General features: G+C 42.5%; 1 protein-coding gene across 1 annotated transcript in view; it reads right to left on the minus strand.

Moving 5' to 3' along the window:
- Positions 1-24103, minus strand: part of LOC139420730 (progressive ankylosis protein homolog) — a 33063-nt gene that overhangs the window by 1200 nt on the left and 7760 nt on the right. Inside the window, exons 2-11 of the mRNA XM_071170960.1 lie at positions 23762-23978; positions 23380-23498; positions 21470-21553; positions 21112-21282; positions 16616-16750; positions 7811-7903; positions 7574-7666; positions 1690-1819; positions 1257-1380; positions 17-116 (exon numbers count right to left, since the gene is read on the minus strand). Coding sequence (XP_071027061.1) covers positions 17-116; positions 1257-1380; positions 1690-1819; positions 7574-7666; positions 7811-7903; positions 16616-16750; positions 21112-21282; positions 21470-21553; positions 23380-23498; positions 23762-23978 — 1266 coding nt within the window. The remainder of the gene's footprint in view (positions 1-16; positions 117-1256; positions 1381-1689; positions 1820-7573; positions 7667-7810; positions 7904-16615; positions 16751-21111; positions 21283-21469; positions 21554-23379; positions 23499-23761; positions 23979-24103) is intronic.

Raw genomic sequence — 24103 nt, forward strand, 5'->3', positions numbered from 1 at the left:
AGGGATGGGACTTCACCTGTTTTTGATAGACATAGCAGGCAGCTAGGGCCACCATGATAGACTCCCCTATGAAACCAGCCAACAAGGACCCAACCCCCAGAGTTGCCCCGTGGACACTGAAACACAAACCCAAATTCATTAACACTGGAACCACTGACCAGTAGAGATCAGAATACAGGATTTACAGTAGGCCTATGTGGTACAGGCTTATCATTTTGGAATACATTTTGAGGATCCACATAGACTAAAATAAGACACTTAACCCTTCCTCAAAAACAAAAACAAAGCAGCCATTTAGTTGTAGGTCTATTATAGGTGTGTGGCGAGCGAAAAATGTGCGAGCGGGTTCCGGAAGAACATGAGTCATCTGAGATGTCTTGTTGCGAAATATCCTGACATCTGGCACAGATGGATATTGTTGGTTGGGTAAAGATAAAAAGGATTTTCCACTCCTGTGAGTCTTCGCCATAGCAGCAGGTCTGGTCGACTTGCTTCCACTTGTCAGTCCAGATGAAAGGCGTTGCTAAGCGAAGAAAGAAATGTAATCTCTATATGGCCAGTCTTTATGGTGATGTATATAAACAATACATTTTACTTGTAACTCACTCATATTTTTGCAGAATAAGTGCAGATGCAGTTTGCCCACAGAGAAACAACTATCTTGAAGTGACCGTTTTCTGGTACATACGTTTCAGATATAAAAATGGCTTTGCGAGAAACGGCAGTAACATATTCACTTACATTTACGGATAAGGTAGAGTAAAATAAGGGCAGCTACTATTGCAGATGGGTCAAATTTTGGTGGCATAGCTCATAAATTCATGTTTCCATAACCTTATGCCTTATGTTTAATTCAAAACCATGCACAAGGAAACGGTAGAAAGATTTTACGTGTATATCAGCTCAATAAAAAACGGCAGAGAATCCATTAATGCGCACCTCAATGAATTTGCACAGACTGCATTTGATGGTAGGTGATGCAGTGAATGGGGATCCTTTACATTGTCCTGATTTAAACTCACCTCGGAATACATTTCTATGAATATTTGCTCATCATGAAACAGGGAGCAGCTCTTCAACGCTGTCAGATTGAAGTCCAATCAAAATCACACTGAGCAAAGTTTGCTGAATTCAAAATTAACCATCTTTAGTGATCCAGTATTAGAATAGAACATCATTTGTCATATTAGTCCAAAGTAATAGGGTGACATTTGGGACTCAGAGGCTGGTCTGTGTCCACTGAATTGTCCACCTACCCAATAGAAGGCAACATGACCAGGCTGGTGATGAGGACGATGATGCGGAGCACAGAGCTGGGGGCCAGCACAAAGGTCATCTTCAGGGTCATGAACCAACCGGTCAGGTGGGACCGGACTATCACTACACACACACGCACACAGGGAAGTCAGTGGAAACATTACATCCCAGACATACTGCTCTCTCAGCTAAACCATGGCTCATAGCTGTTCACACAGGCAAGAGAGGAACAAAACACTGCATTTTGGGACTAATCATCATGGTCAAACATTTCCAGCAGATATTTCCTGTTAAAACAACTTTGTTAATATATATTGTATTTAATCTATGTGGCCCGTCGGGAATCAAACCCACAACTCTACGCTCCAGCCAACAGCGCAAGAGGCATAGGGAGTGTTTTAATGGTGAAATAAGACGAGTGGTTCTTCTTACCTGGCAGAGGGAAGAAGGAGAAGATCCTCAGTGGAAGAACACAGAGGTCAGCGAAGGCCAAGTCCACCCCAATCACATTCACCAGGATCATTTCCGAGATGTGAGGGGTCCAGAACACCATGAAGCAGAGCTGTCCAAAGTTTAACAAACAGGTGTTCGGTACATCACACACAGCAAATAAACAGAGTAATTTAACTTGGTGTTAAGCACACACACACCAAAGTTGGGCAACCTTGCCAAAACCATGCCTCGTTAGAATTGACTAGATCAATAAAGCGGTAATCAGCAGCTATAACAATAATAAAGCATCCTCCCCGCCCATTTTTCAGTAAAAAGCTGAAGGATGGGGCTGGAGACCATCCACAATATCAAAATGACTGTTTTAACCCTGTTTTAAAAAGGTTGTATTACATTTATTTGTCTACAAACATTGGAATAAAACAAGCTTATATTTTGGGTTCTGATGAGGTACGACAACTAAGCTCATGAGCCATTTAAAAGTTAATATCATTAATATCATTAATTTATAAATCCATAAATGTAGGTAGCAACTGCATATTTCCCCTTTAAGGCGAGTGGTTTTCGATTCACTGTGGTCCCTTAGAAGTTAACACAAGCCAGACGTGTGACCGAATTCATTCATTCAAATTGTGGTAGCAATGTACTGTAGATACAGTATGTAACAATATTGCAAATCAACATATAAACCACCTGTAGTGCTCATCAGGTTCTGGTTAACAAACATTGTATTGTCAAAGAAAATGTAGCAGTGTAGTCGTGCTGATTACTATCAGATGTTTTTCTAGTTGTAGACGGTTAGTCAGTCACCTGTCATACTGTACACAAAGAGAGAGGTCATTTTGATTCAATGAGTCAGTGGTTTTCCTCCCTTTTTCGCCAGACTTCCTCACTCAGTCTAAATCTTTAAACGCCATCTAAAGGGGGGGAAGGATAGATACCTAGTCAGTTGTACAACTGAATGCATTCTGCAACTGAAATGCGTCTTCCGCATTTAACCCAACCCCTCTGAATCAGAGAGGTGCGGAGGGCTGTCTTAATTGACATCTATGTCTTTGGAGCCCGGGGAACAGTGGGCTAACTGCCTTGCTCAGGGGTAGAACGACTAATTTCTACGTATTTTGACATGACTTAGGCCCATGATCAGGGTGGGACATCTTTAAATAAAACCCCAGATCATGTGGGTTGAGGATGCTTTGAACATTAAATGAACACTCAAAATTCGACAACTTTTTTTACTGTCAGAATTTTGTTGGATTACATTTAATGTATGGTCATTTGTTTTGGGTGGTTTGACACTTTATTCAGAAAGTAATTAGATGGGCAAACGGTAGAAACATTGGAAGTAGGTATTGATCCCTATTCTCAAGTGGAAAGTTGTATGCAACACCTGCCGTGGAGTGTGGCCAACTACAACAAGTTGCCACACAGGCCATTTTAACATTAATGGTTGATGGCAGTGGATAACCAAATCATATATTGCAGTCTCCTTGTCCATAGACTGCTTTCAAGGTAAGGACAGAAACTATTTCGTATTTTGTCATTTGGGTTAACTCTTTAAAACAGGGCCAATTTCTGAAAATCACCCAACCTTCAATACAAATCTAATGAATACCAATATTAAGTGGGTTTGAGTTGAGTCCCCCTACCATCTCATATAATTCATTTAAGACAAGCAGGCATATCAGATTTCAAATATGTGATTACACTGGCAAAATTGGGAATAAGTGGAATAAGTATGGGTAATAACTGTAGTGTTCCTGCTGACAAGCACAGTAATTACCCTTTATTTTATCCCATTAAGACTGATTATTGTTCCACAGATCAGACTAAATAAAGTAAAGAGATAAAATATGTTTTAGACAAGTTTACATAAATATGCCCCTACACCCCAACCAAATTATTTTTCTATGTACTGTCCCCCCCCTCTAGAATCAAAACTCACACGTTTGGGTTCACAATCTGTTTGACAAAATCAGGTCACCCTACCAAACTTCCCTGCTAAAACATTCTGTAGGTCTGTCTGCTGCCGCCACTTCTTTGTCACAGCCTAAATGCCAATCACCAAACGAGGGGACTAAGGCAAGTAGGGATTAAATTGACTTCAGTACATGCTGTCAAAAGGCTGCATTCTGCAATAGGGAAGGGTATGAAGGCAACCTAATTTTGTTGACAACATTGTACATAAAACAGCACTACAGTGCTGCTCTTTTTACAGTTTTATAAACTCAGAGGAGAACGTTTTGTTCACTTTAAAAGATGCATCCAATCCCATTGGTCCCTTACATAACTATACCAATCATATCCTTCAATGTGCTGCAGCTCACAGTGCTGTGGCAAGATAAGACCGCTCATGATGTTAAATTGCAGGCGCAGATGCTGCAATTTCAAAACGATTTGGAGCATAGTTGAAAGGTTAACACGCCGAGTACACAAATGGACTAATTACAAAAATAAAAGCAGTAGTTTTCAATGCGCGAGATATAAGAGGTGGTGAGGGAGTGAGAAGAGGGTCCAAATGCGTCTCCCAGCCAATGCATGAGAGTTGGCAGCTCTGTGCTTTGAAATTCTCTGAAAAGCTCTATAGAAGTTGAATTATTATTATTATTCAAACTGCAAGTTTCACCAATTCCAGTCCTTTTTAAATTGTAAATAAAAGTTAAAAACCAGATGATTTATGACAGGGCATAACAAAAGTCAGCAAAAAAAAAAAATGTCCTCACTGTCAACTGCGTTACTTTTCAGCAAACTTAACGTGTAAATATTTGTATGAACATAAGATTCAACAACAGACAAACTGAACAAGTTCCACAGACATGTGACTAACAGAAATTGAATAATGCGTCCCTAAACAAAGGGGGGGTGGTGTCAAAATCAAAAGTAAGTCTGTATCTGGTGTGGCCACCAGCTGCATTAAGTACTGCAGTGCATCTTCTTCTCATGGATTGCACCAGATTTACCAGTTCTTGCTATGATATGTTAGCCCACTCTTCCACCAAGGAACCTGCAAGTTCCCGGACATTTCTGGGGGGAATGGCCCTAGCACTCACCCTCCAATCCAACAGGTCCCAGATGTGCTCAATGGGATTGAGATCCAGGCTCTTCGCTGGCCATGGCAGAACACTGACAAATCACACACAGAATGAGCAGTATGGCTGGTGACATTGTCATGCTGAAGGGTCATGTCAGGGTGAGCTTGCAGGAAGGGTACCAAATGAGGGAGGAGGATGTCTTCTCTATAACACACAGCGTTGAGATTGCCTGCAATAACAACAAGCTCAGTCCGATGATGCTGTGACACACCGCCCCAGACCACGACGGACCCTTCACCTCCAAATTGATCCCGCTCCAGAGTACAGGCCTCGGTGTAACGCTCATTCCTTCGACGATAAACGCGAATCTGACCATCACCCCTATTGAGACAAAACCACGACTCATCAGTGAAGGGCACTTTTTGCCAGTCCTGTCTGGTCCAGTGACGGTGGGTTTGTGCCCATAGGCAACGTAGTTGCCGGTGATGTCTGGTGAAAACTTGCCTTACAACAGGCCTACAAGCCCTCAGTCCAGCCTCTCTCAGCCTATTGCAGACAGTCGAAGCACCGAAGGAAGGATTGTGCATTCCTGATGTAACTCGGGCAGTTGTTGCCTTCCTGTACCTGTCCCACAGGTGTGATGTTCGGATGTACCGATCCTGTGCAGGTGTTGTTACACGTGGTCTGCCACTGCGAGGGCGATCAGCTGTCCATCCTGTAGTGCCGTCTTGAGCATCTCACAGTACAGACATTACAATTTATTGCCCTGGCCACATCTGCAGTCCTCATGCCTCCTTGCAGCATGCCAAAGGCACATTCACGCAGAGTAGCAGGGACACTGGGCATCTTTCTTTTGGTGTTTTTCAGAGTTAGTAAAAAGGCCTCTTTAGTGTCCTAAGTTTTCATAATTGTGACCTTAATTGCCTACTGTCTGTAAGCTGTTAGTGTCTTAACGACCGTTCCACATGTGCATGTTCATTAATTGTTTATGGTTCATTGAACAAGCATGGGAAACAGTGTTTAAACCCTTTACAATGAAGATCTGTGAAGTTGGATTTTTACGAATTATCTTTGAAAGACAGGGTCCTGAAAGACAGGATCCTTTCTTTTTTTTGCTGAGTTTATATCCGTTGGGATATATGTTCTCTCAACAGCGCTTTTACAAAAACAACCTGTTGTGCTCTGTTAATGTCTATTATTCGTACATCTAGAGCTGAATGTAAAATAGAAGACAGCTTTTATTATTTTGAAACCTCCATGCTTCACGGTGGGAACCACACATGCAGAGATCATCCGTTCACCTACTCTGCGTCTCACACAAAGACACGGTGGTTGGAACCAAAAATCTCAAATTTAGACTTCAGACCAAAGGACAAATTTCTACCGGTCTAATGTCCATTGCTCGTGTTTCTTGGCCCAAGCAAGTCTCTTCTACATATTGGTGTCCTTTAGTAGTGGTTTCTTTTCAGCAATTCCACCATGAAGGCCTAATTCATGCCGTCTCCTCTGAACAGTTGATGTTAAGATGTGTCTGTTACTTGAACTCTGAAGTGTTTATTTGGGCTGCAATTTCTGAGGCTGGTAACTCTAATGAACTTATCCTCTGCAGCAGAGGTGACTCGGTCTTCCTTTCCTGTGGCGGTCCTCATGAGAGACAGTTTCATCATAGCGCTTGATGGTTTATGCAAGTGCACTTGAAGAAACTTTCAAAGTTCTTGACATTTTCCGGATTGACTGACCTTCAGGTCTTAAAGTAATGGACTAGAATTTCTCTTTGCTTATTCAAGCTGTTCTTGCCATAATATGGACGTGGTCTTTTACCAAATAGAGCTATCTTCTGTATACCACCCCAACCTTGTCACAACTGATTGGCTGAAATGTATTATTGAAAGAAATTACACAAAATAACTTAATGCACACCTGTTAATTGAAATGCATTCCAGATGACAACCTCATTAAGCTGGTTGAGAGAATGGCAAGAGTTCACAAAGCTGTCAGAGGCAAAGGATGGCTACTTTGAAGAATCTCAAAGGATTCCATGTGTCATTTCATCATGTAAGGGCTATTTGACTAAGGAGTGCTGCATCAGATGACCTGGCCTCCTCAGTCACCCGACCTCAACCCAACTGTGATGGTTTGGGATGAGTTTGGACCGCAGAGTGAAGGAAAAGCAGCCAACAAGTGCTCAGCATATGTGGGAACTCCGTCAAGACTGTAGGAAAAGCATTCCTCTGGTTGAGAGAATGCCAAGAGCGTGCAAAGCTGTCATCACGGCAAAGGATAGCTACTTGAAGAATATAAAATATATATTTGTTTCACATTTTTTGGGTTACTACAGGATTCAATATGTGTTATTTCATCGTTTTGATGTCTTCACTATTATTCTACAATGTCGAAAATAGTAAAAAATAAAGAAAAACCCTGGAATGAGTAGGTGTCCAAACTTTTGCCTGGTACTGTATATCCAGCCATCCATGGCACTGTGCTAATCTATCAGATGCGCCATCTTCGCCTTCCTCCTTTTCTCACAATCATTTTCAGCTAGGACCAAAAAAGTAGGCTATAGCTCAGGAAATTAACAAGTACGACACCGGATGTTATGTAAGAAGCATTGACAGAGGTAGAAATGCCAAGCATTTGTCAGTGCAGGAATCTTAAAGGGACAACTTCCTCTGCTTGCGTGAGTCTCAACCTGTTTTGGCTCTGAATGCTATACTCATACTTCTTTTTTCTGTAGAGTTGGTATACTTCCCAATATAATTTGATCCTGTGACAAATACAGTATTGGAATAAAAACAGATCCATACATCCTTCCATCTATAGATCCTTCTTACCGTAAGTGATATTGCCAAACAACAGGCTGTAAACTTTTTGATATGCGTCTTTGTAACCGGTGTGTCAGAAGTAAGCTTATTGCTGGGATTGGTCTGTTGGAAAAGAACAGTATCATTATTGGGGAATAAAGGACGCCAATACAAGTCACCTGTATTCATTTAAATGTGATGACATTTACTATGTTGTGATCTGCAACAAGAGGCTATTCTTAGACTGTGTATAAGGTCTTGGTTTACCTGGTCGAAAGCAGGATAGACGGCCCTCAGTTCAGTCAGCCAGCCGTACGGCAAGTGACCCACAGGGTAGGTGGCAGTGAGGACAGCCACAGCCTGGCCAAGCAAAGAGAGAGACAAAGAAGTCATTCGGACTCATATTTAATTTCCTTTTTGAACAGCTTACAGTAATGTAGAAAAGTTGTTAAAACACGACTGCTGAGCCAAAGCCTGTCAGCAAAGACAATTATGAATATGTGCCAAGTTGGTAATCACATGTGGATTGTCCCATAACTATCAAATCAAATGTTTTGTGTCACATTCTTGGTCAACAGCAGGTGAAGATAAACAGTGAAATGCTTACTTACTTTTCCAAAAATGCAGAGTTAAAGATAAAATAAATAGCAAGTGACACAAGGAATAAATACACATAGAATAACAATAACATGGCTATATACAGGAAGTACCAGTACTGAGTCAATGGGCAAAGGTATGAGGTAATTGAGGTAGATTTCAGAAAGTATTCAGACTCCTTGACTTTTTCCAAATGTTGTTAGGTTAGTCATTCTAAAATTGCCCCCCCCCCCCCCCCCCCCAATCTACACACAATACTTAAAAATATATATATATTTCACCTTTATTTAACCAGGTAGGCCAGTTGAGAACAATTTAGTTCTCATTTACAACTGCGACCTGGCCAAGATAAAGCAAAGCAGTGCGACAAAAACAACAGAGTTACACATGGGATAAACAAACGTAGTCAATAACGCAATAGAAAAAGTCTATATACAGTGTGTGTAAATGTAGTAAGATTAGGGAGGTTAGGCAATAAATAGACAATAGAGGCAAAATAATTACAATTTAGCATTAACACTGGAGTGATAGATGTGCAGATGATGTGCAAGTAGAGATACTGGGGTGAAAAATAGCAAAACAAATAATTATATGGGGATGAGGTAGTTGGGTGTGCTATTTACAGATGGGCTGTGTACAGGTACAGTGATCGGTAAGCTGCCTGGCAGCTGATGCTTAAAGTTAGAGGGAGATAAGTCTCCAGCTTCAGGGATTTTTGCAATTCGTTCCAGTCATTGGCAGCAGAGAACTGGAAGGAAAGGTGGCCAAAGGTGTTGGCTTTGGGGATCACCCATGAAATATACCTGCTGGAGCAGGTTGGTGTTGCTATGGTGACCAGTGAGCTGAGATAAGGTGGGGCTTTACCTAGCAGAGACTTATAGATGACCTGGAGCCAGTGGGTTTTGCAACACATATGTAGTGAGGGCCAGCCAAAGAGCATACAGGTCACAGTGGTGGGTAGTATATGGGGCTTTAGTGACAAAACGGATGGCACTGTGATAGATTACAGTGGGGCAAAAAAGTATTTAGTCAGCCACCAATTGTGCAAGTTCTCCCACTTAAAAAGATGAGGCCTGTAATTTTCATTATAGGTACACTTCAACTATGACAGACAAAATGAGGGAAAGAAATCCAGAAAATCACATTGTAGGATTTTTAATGAATTTATTTGCAAATTATGGTGGAAATAAGTATTTGGTCACCTACAAACAAGCAAGATTTCTGGCTCTCACAGACCTGTAACAACTTCTTTAAGAGGCTCCTCTGCCCTCCACTCGTTACCTGTATTAATGGCACCTGTTTGAACTTGTTATCAGTACAAAAGACATCTGTCCACAACCTCAAACAGTCACCCTCCAAACTCCACTATGGCCAAGACCAAAGAGCTGTCAAAGGACACCAGAAACAATATTGTAGACCTGCACCAGGCTGGGAAGACTGAATCTGCAATTGGTAAGCAGCTTGGTTTGAAGAAATCAACTGTGGGAGCAATTATTAGGAAATGGAAGACATACAAGACCACTGATAATCTCCCTCGATCTGGGGCTCCACGCAAGATCTCACCCCGTGGGGTCAAAATGATCACAAGAACGGTGAGCAAAAATCCCAGAACCACACGGGGGGACCTAGTGAATGACCTGCAGAGAGATGGGACCAAAGTAACAAAGCCTACCATCAGTAACACACTACGCCGCCAGGGACTCAAATCCTGCAGTGCCAGACGTGTCCCCCTGATTAAGCCAGTACATGTCCAGGCCCGTCTGAAGTTTGTTAGAGAACATTTGGATGATCCAGAAGACGATTGGGAGAATATCATATGACCAAAATATAACTTTTTGGTAAAAACTCAACTCGTCGTGTTTGGAGGACAAAGAATGCTGAGTTGCATCCAAAGAACACCATACCTACTGTGAAGCATGGGGGTGGAAACATCATGCTTTGGGGCTGTTTTTCTGCAAAGGGACCAGGACGACTGATCCGTGTAAAGGAAAGGAATCAGCAAGGGCATTGAAGATGAAACGTGGCTGGGTCTTTCAGGATGACAATGATCCCAAACACACTGCCCGGGCAACGAAGGAGTGGCTTCGTAAGAAGCATTTCAAGGTCCTGGAGTGGCCTAGCCAGTCTCCAGATCTCAACCCCATAGAAAATCTTTGGAGGGAGTTGAAAGTCTGTGTTGCCCAGCAACAGCCCCAAAACATCACTGCTCTAGAGGAGATCTGCATGGAGGAATGGGCCAAAATACCAGCAACAGTGTGTGAAAACGTTGTGAAGACTTACAGAAAGCATTTGACCTCTGTCATTGCCAACAAATGGTATATAACAAAGTATTGAGATAAACTTTTGTTATTGACCAAATACTTATTTTCCACCATAATTTGCAAATAAATTCAGAAAAAAATCCTACAATGTGATTTTCTCATTTTGTCTGTCATAGTTGAAGTGTACCTATGATGAAAATTACAGGCCTCTCATCTTTTTAAGTGGGAGAACTTGCACAATTGGTGGCTGACTAAATCGTTTTTTGCCCCACTGTATATCCAATTTGCTGAGTAGAGTGTTGGAGGCTATTTTGTAAATGACATTGCCGAAGTCAAGGATCGGTAGGATAGTCAGTTTTACAAGGGTATAAGTGAAGGATGCTTTGTCGCGAAATAGGAAGCCGATTCTATATTTAATTTTGGATTGGAGATGCTTAATGTGAGTCTGGAAGGAGAGTTTACAGTCTAACCAGACACCTAGGTCTTTGTAGTTGTTAACATATTCTAAATCAGAAACATCCAGAGTAGTGATGTTAGTCGTGCGGGCATGTAGCAATCGGTTGAAGAGCATGCATTTAGTTTTAATAGCATTTAAAAGCGGTTGGAGGCCACGGAAGGAGTGTTGTATGGCATTGAAGCTCATTTGGAAGTTTGTTAACACAGTGTCCAAAGAAGGGCCAGATGTATACAGAATGGTGTCGTCTGCGTAGATGTGGATCAGAGAATCACCAGCAGCAAGACCGACATCATTGATATATACAGAGAAAAGAGTCGGCCTGAGAATTGAACCCTGTGGCACCCCCATAGAGACTGCAAGAGGTCCGGACAACAGGCCCTCCGATTTGACACACTGAACTCTATCAGAGAAATAGTTGGTGAACCAGATGAGGCAGTCATTTGAGAAACCAAGGCTATTGAGTCTGCCAATAAGAATGCGGTGATTGACAGAGTCGAAAGCCTTGGCCAGGTCGATGAATACGGCTGCACAGTACTGTATTTTATCAATGGCGGTTATGATATCGTTTAGGAGGTGCGTGCATCCATGACCAGCTCGGAAACCAGATTGCATAGTGGGAATCGAAATTGTCGGGGATATGTTTGTTAACTTGGCTTTTGAAGATTTTAGAAAGGCAGGGCAGGATGGATATAGGTCTATAACAGTTTGGGTCTTGAGTGTCTCCACCTTTGAAGAGGGGGATGACCGCGGCAGCTTTCCAAACTTCTGGGATCTCAGACGATACGAAAGAGGTTGAACAAGATAGTAATGATTGCAACAATTTTCGGCAGATCATTTTAGAGAGGGTCCAGATTGTCTAGCCCAGGTGATTTGTAGGGATCCAGATTTTGCAGCTCTTTCAGAACAACAGCTGTCTGGATTTGGGTGAAGGAGAAGTGTGTGTGTTGGGGGGGGGGGGGCTTGGGCAAGTTTCTGCAGGGGGTGCAGAGCTGTTGGACGGGGTAGGGGTAACCAGGTGGAAAGCATGGCCAGCCGTGGAAAAAAGCTTATTGAAATCATTGCTTATCGCAGATTTATCGGTGGTGACAGTGTTTCCTAGCCTCAGTGTAGTGGGCAGCTAGGGGGTAGTGCTCTTGTTCTCCATGGACTGCAGTGTCCCAAAACTTTTTGGAATTAGTGCCTCAGGATGCAAATTTCTGTTTGAAAAAGCTAGCCTTAGCTTTCCTAACTGACTACCCGATAATAAAACATTTACATAAGTATTCAGACACTTTACTCAGTACTTTGTTGAAGTACCTTTTGCAGCAATTACAGCCTCGAGTCTTCTTGGGTATGACGCTACAAGCTTGGCACACCTGTATTTGGGGAGTTTCTCCCATTCTTCTTTGCGGATCCTCTCAAGCTCTGTCGGGTTGAATGGGGAGCGTCGCTGCACAGCTATTTTGGTGCCATGTTTCCTCCAGACGTGACGTTTGGCATTCAGGCCAAAGATTTCCATCTTGGTTTTGATCAGACCAGATAATCAGAGTCTTTAGGTGCCTTTTGGCAAACTCAAAGCCGGCTGTCATATGCCTTTTTACTGAGGAGTGCCTTCAGTCTGGCCACTCTACCATAAAGGCCTGATTGGTGGAGTGCTGCAGAGATGGTTTTCCTTTTCCGGCCAGCTCTAGGAAGTCTTGGTGGTTCCACGATTCTCCCTATAGGACACATCATTGCACTCTATACTTCTCTGTAAACTGGTCATCTCTGTAAACCCGTTGCAAGACCCACTGGTTGATGCTTATTTATAAAACCCTCTTAGGCCTCACGCCCCCCTATCTGAGATACCTACTGCAGCTCTCATTCTCCCCATACAACACCCATTCTGCCAGTCACATTCTGTTAAAGGATCCATAAAGCACACATCCCTGGGTCACTCCTCTTTTCAGTTCGCTACAGCTAACGACTGGAACGAGCTGCAACAAACACTCAAACTGGACAGTTCTCAATCTCTTCATTCAAAGACTCAATCATGGGCACTCTTACAGACAGTTGTGGCTGCTGTGTGTGATGTATTGTTGTCTCTACCTTCTTGCCCTTTGTGCTGTTGTCTGTGCCCAATAATGTGTGTACCATGTTTTGTGCTGCTACCATGTTGTGTTGCTGCCTTGCTATGTTGTCGTCTTAGGCCTCTCTTTATGCAGTGTTGTCTCTTGTTGTGAAGTGCGTTTTGTCCTTTATTTATGTTTAATCCCAGGCCCCCGTCCCTGCAGGAGACCTTTTGGTAGGCCGTCATTGTAAATAAGAACTTGTTCTTTAACTGACTTGCCTAGTTAAATAAAAGGTTTAACTTTTTATAAATTTGCAAAAATATTCAAAAAAGGTGCTTTTGCTTTGTTATTACGGGGTAGTGTGTGTAGATTGCTCAGGATTTTTATAATTTTTTAAAATCCATTTTAGAATAAGGCTGTAACATAACAAAATGTGTTAAAAGTCAAGGGGTCTGAATACTTTCCGAAGGCACAGTACATAGAGTGCCTTAAAATATTCACAGGCAAAATCCTAAAGGAAAACCTGGTTGTGTCTGCTTTCAAACAGACGTTGGGAGACAACTGTTCCTTTCAGCAGGACAGTCTAAAACAGAAGGCCAAATATACACTGGATTTGATAAACAACCAACTTTTTAAAATAATAATGTGCAAAGCTCTTAAAGACATACCCAGAAACACTCACAGCTGTAATTGCTGCCAAAGGTGATTCTAACACGCATTGACTCAGGGGTGTGAACACTAAACTTGCAAAAATGTCTAAAAACATGTTTTCACTTTGTCATTATGGGGTATTGTGTGTAGATGGGTGAGAAAATAAATATATATATATATATATATTTTTTAAATTCAGGTTTTACCAACAAATTGTGGAATAAGTCAAGGGTAGGGGTAAAGTAACTAGGCAACAGGATATAATAGACCGCTGTAGCAGCAGCTTATGTGAGCAGTAGAGCCGAGTATGTCGTGAGAGTGAAAGTGTGTGTGGCATCAGTATGCATGTGTGTCAGTGTACTGTACGTGTGTGTTGGGGTGTAAATATGTGTGAGTAGAGTCAAAGCAAGAGAGTTAATACAAATTAATTAAAGGGTCAATGCATGTAGCCCAGCTAGCCATTCATTACTACTTGGCTGTCTTGTTTAGAAGTCTTATTGCTTCGGGGTAGAAGCTGTTCAGGGTCCTATTAGTTCCAGATTTGGTGCACTGGTACCACTTGCCATGCGGTAGCAGAGAGAACAGCCTCTCCTTCAACGTCAGCAAGACAAATGAGCTGATCGTGGACTACAGGAAACGAAGGGCTGAGCATGCCCCCATTCACATCAACAGGCTGTAGTGGAGCGGGTGGAGAGCTTCAAGTTCCTTGGTGTCCACATCACTAAGTATCTATCATGGTCCACACACACCAAAACGATCATGAAGAGGGCACGTGAATGCCTCTTCCCCGTCAGGAGGCTGAAAAGATTTGGCATGGGCCCTTTGACCCCAAGAAGTTCTATAGCTCTACCGTTGAGAGCATTTTGACTGGCTGCATCACCGCTTGGTATAGCAACTTACTTGTCATCCGACCGCAAGACTCTACAGAGGGTAGTGCGTACGGCCCAGTATATCACTGGGGCCGAGCTCCTTGCCTTCCAGGACCTCTATACCAGGCAGTGTCAGAGGAAGGCCCAAGACATACACTGTTCTCTCTGCTACCACACGGCAAGCAGTACTAATGTACCAAGTCCGGAACATGAACAGCATCTACCCCCAAGCCATAAGACTGCTAAATAGTTAACCAAATAGCTACCCAGACTATCTGCATTCACCCTTTTGACTCATCACATATGCTGCTGCTATTGTTTATTAATCAATCACTTTATTCCTAGTTATATGTACATACACTACATGACCAAAAGCATGTGGACGCCTGCTTGTCTAACATCTCATTCCAAAATCATGGCCATTAATATGCCGTTGGTCCCCCCTTTGCTGCTATAACAGCTCCACTCTTCAGGGAAGGCTTTCCACTAGATGTTGGAACACTGCTGCAAGGACCTACTTTCATTCAGCCACAAGAGCATTAGTGAGGTCGGGCACTGATGTTGGGCAATTAGGCCTGGCTCGCAGTCTGCGTTCCAATTCATCCCAAAGGTGTTCAAATGGGGTTGAGGTCAGGGCTCTGTGCAGGCCAGTCAAGTTCTTCCACACCGATTTCTACAAACCATTTCTGCATGGACCTCACTTTGTGTACGGGGCATTGTCCTGCAGAAACAGGAAAGGGCTTTCCCCAAACTGTTGCCACAGCGTTGGAAGCACAGAATCATCTAGAATGTCATTGTATGCTGGGCATTTAGACTTCACGTCACTGGAACGAAGGGGCCTAGCCCGAACCATGAATAACAGCCCCAGACCATTATCCCTCCACCAAACGTTACAGTTGTCACTATGCATTGGGGCAGGTAGCGTTGTCCTGGCATCAGCAAAACCCATATTTGTACGTCAGACTGCCAGATGGTGAAGTGTGATTCATCACTCCAGAGAACATGTTTCCACTGCTCCAGAGTCCAATGGCGGCGAGCTTTACACCACTCCAGCCGATGCTTGGCATTGCACATAGTGAACTTACGCTTGTGTGCGGCTGCTTGGCCATGGAAACCCATTTCATGAAACTCCCGACAAACAGTTATTGTACTGACTTTGCTTCCAGAGGCAGTTTGGAACTCGGTAGTGAGTGTTGCAACCGAGGACAGACGATTTTTACGTGTTACAGCAATCGGCGGTCCCGTTCTGTGAGCTTGTTTGGCTTACCATTTCGCAGCTGAGCCGTTGTTGCTGCTAGACGTTTCCACTTCACAATAACAGCACTTACAGTTGACCGGGGCAGCTCTAACGGGGCAGACATTTGATGAACTGAATTGTTGGAAAAGTGGCATCCTATGACAGTGCCACATTGAACGTCACTGAGCTCTTCTGTACTCTCTACTGCCTATATTTTTCTATGGATATTGCATGGGTGTGTGCTAAATGTTATACACCTGTCAGTAACGGGTGTGGCTGAAATAGCCGAATCCACTAATTTGAAGGGGTGTCCACATACACTATATATACAAAAATAACTACCTTAATTACTTCGTACCCCTGCACATCGAGTCAGTACTGGTAGCCCTTTTATATAGCCAAGTTATTGTTAACGTTTTCTATTATTTCTCCATTGTTGGGAAGGACCCATAAGTAAGCATTTCACAGTCTACACCTGTTGTTTACAAATCAAGTGAAAAATCAAATTTGATTTGAACAGTCTATGGCTCGGGTAGCTGGAGTCGGACAATTGTTGGGGCCTTCCCCTGACACCACCTGGTATGGGGGTCCTGGACGAGTGCCTCAGGCTAACTTTTCCTTCATTTTGATTTTGGTACAAATGAAAAAGTGGCTTTGACTTGCCCATTTTTCTTGCATTGTCTCAATGTTCAGTGTTCGACTAGCCACGTGCGACATGTACACAGGCCTGCTAGAGTTAGCATCAGGCAGACAAGCAATATCCACTGTCGTAGTACAGATCAAGCCTGAGCTGGAATGCGAAGCTAACAGAAGCTGGTTAGCTTTAGAAAACCCAGAGTAGATCTAGCTTGATTTGTAGTATACCCCTCAGGTAAAGGCCATTGCGGGTGGCAGCTTCCCAATTACAGTGAGTGGGACTGAACAAAATGGGATATTATTGGGGAGTGGACTGAGTAGGCTTCAAACTCACCTCAGTAGCTATGCTGCTGCCATGGAGGTCCCGGGACACGAAGAGGTTGACAATGGGCCTGCTGATCCGCTGGGTAGCCAGGATGAGGGCCAGAGGCCACCAGAAACTCAACATCTTCCCGATGGTGACATCTCCCTGCAAAGAAGCAAAAATGAGAGGGGAAAACAAGGATAAGTTCAATCTGGGTGCCTTAGAGTTGTAGCTGTAGCTCCTTGCCATACGTGAGAGCAGTAGTATTGATTACGAGATAAAATAGGGGCCATTGACCTAATTGTCCTGGTTAATTTTGGGACATGGGCTACTATCTAGGTAGTCTGCAAGTACATCAAAGCCAGTTTTAGAAGACCAAGATTAACAATAGAACCGCCATAGGACAACGGCAACCGATGTTTGATTTTGTAAATGTAAAGAAATAAACAAATAAGCCACCCAAAAAAAGCAACATCCTGCTCCTTACCTGACTTTTCCTCCTACATATATAGTACCAGTCAAAGGTTTGGACACACCTACTCATTCAAGTGTTTATTTTCTACAATATAGGATAATAGTGAATATATCAAAACTATGAAATAACACATGGAATCATGTAGTAACCAAAAAAGTCTGATGGGTGACGATATGATCAATTATAAACTGCGTGGTTAGAGCCCTGAATGCTGATTGGCAGACAGCTGTGGTATTCCAGACCGTATACCAAGGGTATGAAAAAACATTTATTTGTATTGCTCTAATTACGTTGATAACCAGTTTATAATAGCAATAAGGCACCTTGGGGGTTTTCGGTATAGGGCTATGTCCAGGTACACCGCGATGCCTAAGAAGAGCAATAATATACAACACCCCCTCGTGCCTTATTGCTTAATTATACAACAGGTGGGTTTAATCCTGGATACTGATTGGTTAAAACCGCATTCAGACGGTGTCTATTCCATAAGTTACCACCGGCTAAATCTATGACGTTGAAATGCTTATTTACTGCTTCACCTGACTGCGCAATCTAGTCTCAGCTCAGCCAGGCAATTTATATTCTAGATATACACTTTAAAAAGCAACTAGACATTATGTCCCATTTCTTTAAGACTAGTATTTTGGTTTTCAACAGCAGAGATTTGTAATAACTTTGCTGTCCGTCTCTCCTACATTTGCAACATTGTTTCAATATTGAAATTCGATCTCCAGCTGTCCTATGCTAATGAACGTGTCGGGACGAGACAGACAGGCTGGCAGCTTTTCTCAGCTAGTCGAAATCATTAATCAGCATCATTTGTATGGATATATACAAAAAAAATGTCAATAGAAAAACACTAAATGTTTTCAGCTTCAAGTGATTGTGTTAGCAGTGTAGATGGCTAGCTCTTCTGAACAGTGGCCTGGCACGAGAACAAAATGTTCTACCCCAGGCAAAAAAAATCACACATTCTCATTGTTATGGATGTCTCCCCCTCAAAAACAGCTGAAACAAATGCAAATGCAGCTACTTTGTTGTTATTCTTGTTGCACTGTTTGACATGATTGTGTTAGCCAAAATTGGCTAGCTTAGCAAGCAAGGGATAAAAACGTTGCCAGCCATCATGGCAACGGAACATTTAGAACAAATGACTGACTCCCATCCATATTATTAAAAGTAATAATGCCCTCGAAGCAGGTGTTTAGAGGATATTGGCACAAAAAACACCCGTGCCAATATATTCTCCAACACTGGCTTATCACTTAATTGTCCAATTGTACATGAAGAGATGGGTGCAGCTTGTCATTGACAGAAGCAGGGAAAGGGGCACCACTTTTTCAAATCCTCTTCCAGAGTCACACGTAGGTACGACATTTTGATATATAGTATCAGAAAACAGCAGATTCTGCTGTTTCTAAGACACTGACCTTTGTCAAATAACAAAAAATTCAAGAGGTGAGCTCTATTTCAAAATATAACTTTTTCCAAGGATAACCACGCTGTCCATGCGTTCAGCACATGAGCACTCAAGGGATCATTTCTCAGGCTACTAAGTAAAGTACTAACGTAATGCAACTTAAAATATGCCATTCTGTTCTTTTGAAATACATTTTCTTATTTCCATAATGTTTAAGACCTGCCAAAACTACATTTCTGTGGTGGTTTTAATGGTTTCCATATATAGCCTACAGTAAAAACTAATGAAATGCTATTATATTATTTGAAATACGTTTTTTTTCGTATAATAATGTTACCTAAGACCTTCATAGACACACCCAGATTATTATTATTCCGATAGCATATATGGAATTTATTTATTTGACTGTTAGAATATTGATGCAGTCTTTCCCTTGAACCACAGGTGTCAAACTCATTCCACAGAGGGCCGAGAGGATGCAGGTTCTCTCCTCCCTTGTATTTGGATGAATTAAGGTCACTAGTTAGTAAGGAACCCACACCTGGATTGTTTATGACTTAATTGAAAGGACAAACCTGACACTAGGTCCTCCATGGAATGTGTTTGGCACCCCTGGCCTAAATCATTGCAGCCACTCAATTTTTTTAAAACTTATATTAATTAGTTTTTAAAAAATCGTTTTCGTGATGGTAAAAAGTTTCCAGTAAAAAAACAGATATAAACTATGTAGAAAAGATAATGGAGCTGTATATAAAATAAAAACTAGACAGTGAGGGAGAATCTGAAATTAAAAAACATTTCACGGCATTGGGGCCCCAATTGATAATGGTATAATGTTTGAGTCACTCAGCTTAAGAACCCTCTAGTGACTCCCCATCCCGCATGTGGGAGCGTAATCATCGCCTGACACTAATTAGCATAACGCAACGGACATAAATATCCCTAGAAAATATTCCTATTCATGAAAATCACAAATGAAATATATTGAGACACAGCTTAGCCTTTTGTTAATCACCCTGTCATCTCAGATTTTCAAAATATGCTTTACAGCCAAAGCTAGACAAGCATTTGTGTAAGTTTATCGATAGCCTAGCATAGCATTTTGTCCAGCTAGCAGCAGGTAACTTGGTCACGGAAATCAGAAAAGCAATCAAATTAAATCGTTTACCTTTGATGAGCTTCGGATGTTTTCACTCACGAGACTCCCAGTTAGATAGCAAATGCTCCTTTTTTCCAAAAATAATATTTTTGTAGGCGAAATAGCTCCGTTTGTTCTTCACGTTTGGCTGAAAAATCGCCCGGAAATTGCAGTCACGAAAACGGCGAAAAATATTCCAAATTAGCTCCATAATATCGACAGAAACATGGCAAACGTTGTTTATAATCAATCCTCAAGGTGTTTTTCAAATATCTATTTGATAATATATCCATCGGGACAATTAGTTTTTCAGTAGGACCGATTCGAGTAATGGCTACCTCTGTATTTTACGTGAGAATCTCTCTGGCAGCATCAGGTGACCACTTGCGCAATGTAGCCGCTTACGGGTATTCTTCAACATAAATGCGTAAAACTACGTCACAATGCTGTAGACACCTTCGGGAATACGGAAAAAGAGTAATCTGGTTGATAGCCCATTCACTGCTCAATAGGGACTCATTGGAACGCAGCGCTTTCAAAACATGGGGCACTTCCGGATTGGATTTTTCTCAGGCTTTTGCCTGCAACATCAGTTCTGTATACTCAGAGAATATTTTTACAGTTTTGGAAACTTTAGAATGTTTTCTATCCTAAGCTGTCAATTATATGCATATTCTAGCATCTTTTCCTGACAAAATATCCTGTTCATTACGGGAACGTTTTTTTTCCAAAAATGAAAATACTGTCCCCTAGTCACAACAGGTTTTAAGAACACGGCATAAACCATGGTAAAGTTTGTAGAATTGCAGAAATGTGGCTTTAAAATTGCACATTTTCTCTCAGCCACATGGTAAAAATGAATTGCAGGAAATTAGGTTTTAAACCACCATTTTTTCTCAGTCCCATGACAATGTGTAGAATTATAGGAAACTAGCTTTAATTTTTTTTTTAATGTCTCTCCGCCCCATGTCAAAATGTGTACAATTGCAGGGAATTAAGCTTTAAAACAACATTTTGTCTCTGCGGCCAAGAGGGTCTCTAAGATTTTCTGACAAAGACTGAGCCACGGCCACCAATTTAGCAGTTTCTAAGCTAATTTCCTACAATTCTACGCATTTTGACATGGAAAAAGTGGTGTTCTTATGCTCAAACATAGCAAAATCAAATGGACCCCTGATTGTCTAGCTTTTATTTTGCTCACTATAGGTTCTAAAAGATTATAGGCTATTAAAAAATATATAGGTGCAGTATTTTTTCTACAAACATTCTATTTGGTTTTAGTCATTAAGCGTACACTGAAAGCATTTCTTTCCCATTCCCTCAAATGTATTTTCATGCAATGCACCACAAACGTCTCGGCTGCGACCCCGTTTGGGAACCACTGCTGCAGCGGATACTTATCGCCTGAAAGGCCCAGCGGTTCTAGTGTTAAATAAACAACACGTTGAACTCTTAAAAAAGGTCCCAGTTGGGTGACGAAGGAAACAGCGTACCCCTACGTCAACGCCACTGGAGTCCGGGATGTTGTCGTGAATGTTGTAGTAGTAGCCCAGGCCCACGATGACAAAGCGCACCAGGGCTCCCATGTACAGGGCGAGGATGGGGATGAGAAGGGGCTCCACACACGGCAGGTTACTATGCATCAGGACGGACACAAACACAATCTGCCACAGAGAGGGGGGGGGCACAGTCAGAAACACTCCGTTAGGACCACATCACACTCACAACTTATCAGAGCAGGGCATACTGCCAAGTCCACTTGAGGGGAATTGCATTTTTGTTTTGGCTACAAGAACCCATCTTCACTGTAATGGGGATTAGTGAACAACAAGGAAGCAATCTGTTGTGTACCTGGGTGATGACATCAGAGATGGAGGCAGAGCCTACAATGACACTGTATTTGTGCTTGAGGAGGATTCCAGCATGTATCCAAGACTAAAAAACAAAAATGAACAAGGAGACAATTGTTGCTTCTCCACCCAATAATTTTAGCATACCAAGTTATTTTCTGTAAAAATAAAAAGCAACCCAAAGGCTCACATTGAATATGTCAATATGCGGTAGTTGAAATACAGGGACAGGAGTGCGTACGTTTTAAGATCAGCATGATGTCAAGGCGATTATACATACATTTGAGGTGTTAAGCTTCTTTCTGCCATGATTATGGCTCTCTGGCTAGCCATGCTTTGGTTAATGAAAGAGCTGGTCTGCATCCTAAATGGCACCCTATTCACTACATAACGCACTACTTTTGAACATGGCCCATAGGGATCTGGTTCAAAGTAGTGCACTACAGTGCATTTGGAAAGCATTCAGACCCCTTCACTTTTCCACATTTTCAACCTTATTCTAAAATGGATTAAATTGTTTTTTCCCCCCACTCAATACCCCCATAATGACAAAAATAGCAAATCTCACATTTACTTAAGTATTCAGACCCTTTACTCAGTACTTTGTAGAAGGACCTTTGGCAGAGATTACAGCCTCGAGTCGTCTTGGGTATGAAACTACAAGCTTGGCACACCTGTATTTGGGGAGTTCCTCCCATTCTTCTCTGCAGATCCTCTCAAGCCCTGTCAGGTTTGATGGGGAACATTGCTGCACAGATACTTTCAGGTCCCTCCAGAGATGTTTGATTGGGTTCAAGTCCGGGCTCTGGCTGGGCCACTCAAGGACATTCAGAGACTTGTCCCGAAGCCACTCCTGCATTGTCTGGGCTGTGTGCTTAGCGTTGTTGTCCTATTGGATGGTGAACCTTCACCCTAGTCTAGCAGTTTTTCGTCAAGGATCTCTGTACTTTTTTTCCGTTCATTTGTCCCTTGATCCTGACTAGTCTCCCAGTCCCTGCCACTAAAAGAACATCCCCACAGCATGATGCTGCCACCACCATGCCTCACCGTAGGGATAGTGCCAGGATTCCTCCAGGCGTGTCACATGGCATTCAGGCCAAAGAGTTCAATCCTGGTTTCATGAGACCAGAGAATCTTGTTTTTCATGGTCTGAGTCCTTTAGGTGCCTTTTGGAAAACTCCAAGCGGGATGTCATGTGCTTTTTACTGAGGCGTGGCTTCCGTCTGGTCTGCAGAGATGGTTGTCCTTCTGGAAGGTTCTCTCATCTCAACAGAGGAACTCTAGAGCTCTGTCAGAGTTACCATCATCGGGTCACCTCCCTGACCAAGGCCCTTCTTCCCCGATTGCTCAGTTTGGCCGGGCGGCCAGCTCTAGGAAGAGTCTTGGTGATTCCAAACTTCTTCCATTTAAGAATGATGAGGCCACTGTTCTAGGGGACCTTCAATGCTGCAGACATTTTTCGGTACCCTTCTCCAGATCTGTGCTCGACACAATCCTGTCTCGGAGCTCTACGGACAATTCCTTTGACCTCATGGCTTGGTTTTTGCTTTGGCATCCACTGTCAACTGTGCGACCTTATATAGACAGGTGTGTGCCTTTCCAAATTATGTCCAATCAATGATCAATGGAAACAGGATGCACCTGAGCTCAATTTCAAGTCTCATAGCAAAGGGTCTGAATACTTCTGTAAATAAGGTTTTACAGTGTTTTGGGGGTCATTATGCGGTATTGTCTGTAGATTGATGAGGAAAAATATTTATTTAATCAATATTACAATACGGCTGTAACGTAACAAAATGTGGAAAAAGGGAAGGGGTCTGAATACTTAACGAATACACTGTGTATAGTGAATAGGGTGATATTTGGGACGCAGACCCTGAAATCAAGCTGTATACTCTCCTCGGTACTCACCATGGCATCCAGCAGTGGGAAAGTTGCCAGGTAGAGGAAAGCCCTCCTGGTCTTGTTGCCCACGGAGTCGTCCACATGATGCAGCTTATTGATAATGTAGTAGCCTAGGTCTGTCTGGGCTAGAGAGGGGAGAGAAGCAGAATACTGTAAGGACTGAGAAGATGGCACCACTAACTCGATTTTAAACTTTTGAGATGATAAAACACTAGTGGGTTGGCCTCTTCATTTAAAAAAATAAAACAGAAAAGCTGAACTTAAAAGCAGTTTACAACTGACATATCACTGGATTTAAAATCACTTGGAATGAATAAGAATAAATACTAGTAGTTAGTTACTATTAAATGTCATGGTTTGGGACAAAACAACCATGTTTAATCCTCACCGATGAGAACATGAATGATGAATGCCATAGTGCCTGCTACCGCCATGCACAGCACAGCACAGCCCCGGTCCCTCTTGCTGTTGACAAACACCAGGCCAACGTTCTTGAAATCACTCATGGGCCCAGTAAAGAACTTCATTAGCGAATAGGCCAGCCCATAGCTGGCAAGCATCTCAACCGCATCCTCTTTAAAGCCTGCTAAACCCCGGTTTAGAGCCTGCCAAGGACCAAAAGGCCAAGGGAATGGGTGGGAAAGAGTGAGAACGTATTAGCCCCAAGGTTCAGCATCATACAACCATCATTCATACCAGTATGCATTAGCCTGAGGGGTATACTACAAAT

Source organism: Oncorhynchus clarkii, chromosome 11 (assembly GCF_045791955.1).
Source record: "Oncorhynchus clarkii lewisi isolate Uvic-CL-2024 chromosome 11, UVic_Ocla_1.0, whole genome shotgun sequence".
NCBI lineage: Eukaryota > Metazoa > Chordata > Actinopteri > Salmoniformes > Salmonidae > Oncorhynchus > Oncorhynchus clarkii.